This window comes from Glossina fuscipes, unplaced genomic scaffold (assembly GCF_014805625.2).
Source record: "Glossina fuscipes isolate IAEA_lab_2018 unplaced genomic scaffold, Yale_Gfus_2 96719, whole genome shotgun sequence".
Classification (NCBI taxonomy): domain Eukaryota; kingdom Metazoa; phylum Arthropoda; class Insecta; order Diptera; family Glossinidae; genus Glossina; species Glossina fuscipes.
The window spans coordinates 12442-18842 of record NW_024005235.1 but is presented as its reverse complement, the minus strand read 5'-3'; the positions used below and the strand labels follow the sequence as shown (position 1 = coordinate 18842).

General features: G+C 33.1%; 1 protein-coding gene across 1 annotated transcript; it reads left to right on the top strand.

The window, feature by feature from the left end:
- Positions 1-350: 350 nt before the first annotated feature.
- Positions 351-1604, top strand: LOC119644187. The gene is made up of 3 exons (XM_038043712.1): positions 351-540; positions 595-690; positions 755-1604. The coding sequence occupies exons 1-3, from the start codon at positions 418-420 to the stop codon at positions 902-904; spliced, it is 369 nt and encodes a 122-aa protein (XP_037899640.1). The 5' UTR covers positions 351-417; the 3' UTR covers positions 905-1604.
- The last annotated feature ends 4797 nt before the right edge of the window (positions 1605-6401 follow it).

Sequence of the window (6401 nt, the reverse complement as noted above, 5' to 3'; positions counted from 1 at the left end):
ACCGTTTTTAAGGGAACGGCATAAATGTTAAAAATTGTTTTTTTTTTTCTTTTTTGCTATGTGGAGTGCAAATTTCTACTAACTTCAAAAGAAATGAATTGTTTTGACGATAGATTGTGAATGAAATGATTCAAAATTGCATTGATGATGGAAATGCAACGGGTCCAAATGAAAGCGGGTTTTTTCGTATCTTTGTTTGAAAAGCTTTGGATTAGAGAAGTAGAGAATTAGAAACTCAGTAAAATGTATGACTTACTGCAATGAGATCAACTCAACTCAAATAATTTATGATCAAATCGGAAATTCTCATTAGTTTTTGATCAATCGGTCTAAACCGAATCAATTCGAAAAAAAAAAAGAATTTTAACTAATACGTTTCGTCATTTAGCGACTCCAATTTTGACGAGACGTTTGACGATGCGCGCTGAAACCATAAGAGCTTTAGAAGTACGTAAAAATTCCGTAATGGCTGAGCGCAGGAAGTCAGCAATGCAAACATTAGGAGCCAAGAACGAATATGGCATTACAACCGGGACAACCGTAAGACAATTGCATTTTAGTAAGATTTGGAAGTAAATTTTTCATTACCTTTAGCTAAACAATAATGGTGGTATACCCAATCATCGGAGCGGCCGTATCTCCATTGCTAGTGCTAAAGATGTTTTTAATGTCAATGGCTTACCTTCGGAGGTATGATATATCTTTTGTTTACTTGCCCAATGCATGTTCCCATTAAACTTTGATATTAATTTAGCAAATCTATGGATCGAATGGCGGCGGTACAATAAATCAAGGCTACGAGCACGTGAATGAAGAGGATGATGCCAATTCCTTAAGATTGACTACTCGTACTCCCAATCATGTTACCTGGGGCAACAATACCAGCAATACCGGACGTTTATAAATGAATGCAATTAATGAAATTTTCTTTCTTTGGCGTTCTTACGCATGTCTTTCGTTCCTTTTTATAATAAGTTATTTTTATACCCATCACCGAAGGATGAAAGATAGATCACGTTCGCAACGCCCACAAGGAATCATCAGCGTCCCCACAAAGTACATGAATTCTTGATCAGCATCAAATTCTGAATCGATTTTAAGCATGTCCGTCTGTCCGTCTGTCCATGTGTTCGATGTCTGTTGACCGAAAAAGCGTTAAGCTATCGCTTAAAAATAAAATAAAGACAGAAACTTTTATTTTGAAAATCGAAATAATCAGCTCCGCCCATTTCATATTAGAGAGCCGGAAAATGTTGTTCCTTTAATTCTTTCATCTCCTTCAGGATAACGGTGATGGTTATAAAAGATTCGGTCCCGAACGAATTTGACTTTCTTACTTGCTCTTCTTTTCTTTTTTTCTTTTTTTGTGCTCTTTTCTATACCCAATCGAAGTCTCAAATATTTGTCTTCCTTTTATTTCAAACCTACATCGTGTTCACTTTTATATTTTATACTGTTTTTGTTTATTTTTTTTTTTATTTATAGAAATTTTATAGATAACTAACTGCCTTTAAATACTGCCTTTGAACTTTAATGATATTATTAAGGAAGAGAAAAAAGAAACACAAACAAAAATAGGTGAAAAACAAAAGTAAACGAAATATCAATTTGTTATATAATTTGTAAATATCTTTTTTATTTTTTTAATTTTTTTTTTTTTTAAATAATTTCACTCATCTCTAATTGAGAGAAAGTAAAAAGCTAAACACAACTAAAAAGCTAAACACAAACTGCCCCTTAGTCTATTGATCATTACGAATGAATGAATGAAATTATTTACGCATGAAAATAATCGTTGAGATTATATCTCGATAATACGTTTAGTTCAGTTTGTAAATTCTTTTCTTATATAATAATGTTTTTATTCTTTTTATTTTTTATTTTTTTTAATTATTTATAATAGTAAGGCAGAGCATTGAATGTGAATGCTCCTATTGTACTTAGTTTATACGTAAATGTTAGTTTAATTAAAATGATTAGAATGTGAAAAAAAATATATATAATGCAAAAAAAAAAATTGTTGCTTGGTCATGAATATGCCGGCTACAATACCAGTGAACAAATCCAAGAAAAATACTCAACTAAGCATAATAGAATTAATTATTTATAAAATATTAATTTGATTAAAAATTTGTTGTATATATATATACATATATATAATGCATGTAATTTATAACTTTTTGTATAAAATATATATAGTTTTTTTTATAAAAAATTGTTTTAAAAAATTCTTTTTTACCTTTACGGGACTAATTGTAGTGTGCAGGATTCCCGATATCGAGTAAACTCGAGTAACGAACTGAATGAAAACTTATGGCTGTCGCCAAAGTATGCACAACGAATAAAAAATCTTTCACTCGTGAAATTTTTCTCAAGAAGTCATCTTCAAGTTACGCTCGAGTTTACTCTCGATATCGAAAGTAATAAACCGAACCCCGGCAAGCAATAAGAGAAGAGCAGGGTTAAAAATGCCGACGTTTGATGCTTTTTGTTGACCGTCTATTGCGTCTTTCATTGTATGGTTATCTCAGTTTGCTAGGTTCTTGTGACCAGTTTACAAAGACCGCCATATTGGAGATATTTTGGTGAAACGCACCTTTTTGATTTGGTTCAAAAACGAATGCTATTGAAAAAGGTTCGGATCGGATCACTTTTTCAACTACTCCTCACATAAAGCCTGATTCTGAATAGCTGTTCAATGAATAACTGGGGTAGGGTTATATAAGGTATTCAATGTTCGACCGGTTCCCGCTGCAGTGTTTTCACTGGTTTCACCTTTATGTACATAAAGTAAGTTAGGTTAGAAAATTAGCTTTAATTAAAAAGTTTTGTACGTAAACGGCAAACATTGTATATTCCATTTCTGTAGTAGGCACTCCACAAGTGTAAGAAGGATTCAATTTAGCTCGCACCTAACTCAGTTTCTAATCAAATAGAAAGTCGCTTCATAAAAGAAAAAAGTGAAACATATCTAATGGATGATGGGTCACCATTAAATGTCTTGTACCATCCTAGAGTTATTCATATAACAACTGTTTCAAAAACTGTTGTATGGTAAGTGATCGTGAAAGTGTTTTGATCCAAATCTCTTTGCAATTGCGTTCGAAATTTCTCTCGAAAATTGCGGAGTCTAAGCTGAACGCAAGAAAGCAAGGCGGATAGAAGGTCAGGCAGGCCGACAAACCTAGATCGATTCAGAATCATATTCTTTGAATATAATATGAATTGGGAGTATATCTCAAGTCGTCCGAGTATCACATATATCCGCATAAGCCTAATGTACCATTGTACCACAAATGGTGTAAAGTATAAAATGTATTGGAATTTTGGTGAAAAAACACGATGACGTTTTTCTCGAAACTAAGAGGATAAGAAAAAGAAAACAAGAAGAAGAAAAAGAACAACTGTCAGAGGGACAGACTGACAGATGGGCAGACGAATAGACGGATAGATCGATTCAGAAAGCGATTCAGAAGTGAATCTGATATAATAAAAAATGGGTCTGTGGTAAATCCTTCTGCATACGTGCACATAAACCTAATATTCCCTTCCATCGTATAGGATATTAAACGTGATTGGATTTTAATGAAAAAACTTCATGAAGTCCCTCTCTCACTTAAGAACATACTGACAAGTGGTTAGATGAATAGACGGGTAGACTGACAAATGGACAAACACACAGACGGACAAACCAGCGGAACTTAACTCGATTCAACAGGAACTCTGGTATAATTAAAGATTGGATTTATTCCAAGCCCTTCTGGATGTTGCATACAACCACGTAAACTTTATGTACCCTAATACAATAAATATTGTTGAGCAATAAAAAAAGGAGGAAGAAGCGAAAACGGAATGTCGTAAACCCTGTGCAATTTATTTCATTATCTACATAAATTTTATTTATACTGTTTTTCAAAATTTTTTCTTTGCGTAAATTATCAGAAAAAGTTCAAAATTCTAAAAGCAGAAGAAAAAGGAACTTTATTTAAATAAATAAATAAATAAAATAAAAAAAAAAAAGAAAAGAATATTATATTTGAATTATATTTAATATGCGAATATTACGAAAAGTTTTGAATGCTTTATATAGCCCGTCCATTGGTTACGCGCTCTTCTTTATAATTGTGTTTATGGCCTTTGTGTATAATGAGCTTCGGATAGACAGTAAAAGTCTACAATATTGGAAACATTTATTCGAAATTTGTTACCGTAGTTTCGAACATTTTTGCCCTCTTGCCCTTCTTATAATCGTTATTATACCGACATGTTTGATTATTATAATCCTAATGATGAATGCGACTTCATTGAATTGGTTCACCGAATTGACACAATTGCATGTGAGGAAATGCTTTCTAGACTTGATGTTCGTACAACTGATCAAAGGTATTGACAATATTGAGAGCAAAATTTTACCCAGTAAAGACAGTAAAGATGAGGAATTGATTGCATGGAAAAGTTTCATCTTAAGTCATGAGGAAATGCGTAAGCGTATCGGTGAATTGCGAAAAAATCCATTCAAATTATCAACGATCAATGAAATCGAAGAAATTGAAGAGGAAGAAAATCATGAGTTGACATGAAAACAAACGAGATATGTACCCGTTCAGAGAGATGGGCCTAATCGAAAACGATGAAGAAAAAAATTGAAAGATTATCTGGTATAAAATTAAGAGTGTTCGTGACAGTATTCCTATCGCTTTCGTGTCAAAAATTTATCTTTTAATTTGTAACACGTCTTGAGCTTTAATTTTGCATAAATATACGGAACCGTAGATATGTTTTCTGATTTAAGGAAAGCTTTCATAACAAATTCAACAGCTCTTGTCGAGACATTGTCATATGAATGAATGAATGAATGAATGAATTTGTCCAAGAGAGGCGTTAATGCAAGAAAGATATTTTATTATACCTTACATAACTTGTGCTATTATGTTTGGACGAACGCAAGTAACCGGCACAAGAGTCTAGACTTGTGCACCCATCCGTCTATTTTCGAGATATTTTCATGAAATTTCTTACAACGACATGTTTTGGTCCAACAGCGTACGAGCAAGGTTTTGTCTTTCATTGCACTTCTATCATAAATCCCTACACAACTTGTAGTACGACGGATGTTATGTTTGGCGGAACGCATGTAACCGCCAGAAGGGTTTAAAAAAATCTTTTCTTTTATTATACCCGATCGATCTACAATCATTATGCCAATCGATCTAAACTTGTCTGTCTGTCTGTCCATTTAATCCTTGTACTAAAGTTGAACGTACAATTTTCGAGATAATTTCATGAAATTTCTTACAATGACGTGCTTCGTTCCAACAACGAACGCTATGAAAATGGCTCGCGTTAGACCACCGTTTCGACATGACCCACCAAAATCAGGGAACTTTTTGAATATCGCAATAAAACTTGTCTTCATTTTAGTATTTCACAATTTTGCATTGTGTGAATCGAACGATTCAATTTTTGAACCTCTCACCTTGGAACCCTTGCTACGGTACAATGTTTATTAAGTTAGTGCGGACATATGCAACACATAGAAGAGCTTAAGATAGTCCCACTTGTTAATAGACCGTCTAAGCGTGTCTGTCCGTCTGTCAGTCCATGTAAATTTGTGTTCAACCTACAAGTCAAAATTCTTGAGATATTTTGTTGAAATTTGGTTTAGGAACGTGCTTTGACCCAAGGAAGAACACTATCGAAAATTGTTGGGATCGACACACTTTTTCAATCACTCCCCATATAACGCCCTATTCTAAAAAGTCGTTAAATGAAAAAGATTGCAATTTTCAAAATTTCTTGGCAACCTTGCGGCTAATTAGTATTATTTCGGCATTCTGAATTTGTACGAAAAGTTTGAGGTCGAGGCAATTTTTTATTTTTAACCTTTTCTCATATAACGAAAACTGAAACTCATACGACGAAAAGTTATGATTTTTAATGGTTCATGATGAAAATTATATCATAATAGTAATATAACATAAAAAAAATAATCCTACCAAATTTGGACTATCTCGACCTGTTTTATGGATCATATCGTATGTAAGAATACTAGGAAAATTGATCCTTTGTAATTTCATACAAAAATACGAATTGTGTTAAACAATTCGATGTAGGATAGGACGGCCTTGCCTTATTTGTTTTATGGTGAAAAACCGAAGTCTTCAATACTTCTTGAAGAAAATTTGTTCATAATAATAATTGGAACTAAACCTTATCAACCTTATGGACATTTGGACCACATTGGTTTATTTTATTTTAAATATCAAAGCACATAACGATTTTTAGAGATCACATACTCCGCCCAAAGCTCGGAAATGCCAATATTTCCGAACTTACGTCTTACTCTTCCCCTTTATCTTGCACCTACTGAGATATTGTTAAAACTGTTCAGTAAAATAATC

Coding starts and splice junctions, on each gene's coding strand:
- LOC119644187 (XM_038043712.1), top strand. CDS start 418: ATGCGCGCTGAAACCATAAGAGCTTTAGAAGTACGTAAAAATTCCGTA. Junction 541..594: donor GCATTACAACCGGGACAACC/GTAAGACAATTG, acceptor CATTACCTTTAG/CTAAACAATAATGGTGGTAT. Junction 691..754: donor TCAATGGCTTACCTTCGGAG/GTATGATATATC, acceptor ATATTAATTTAG/CAAATCTATGGATCGAATGG.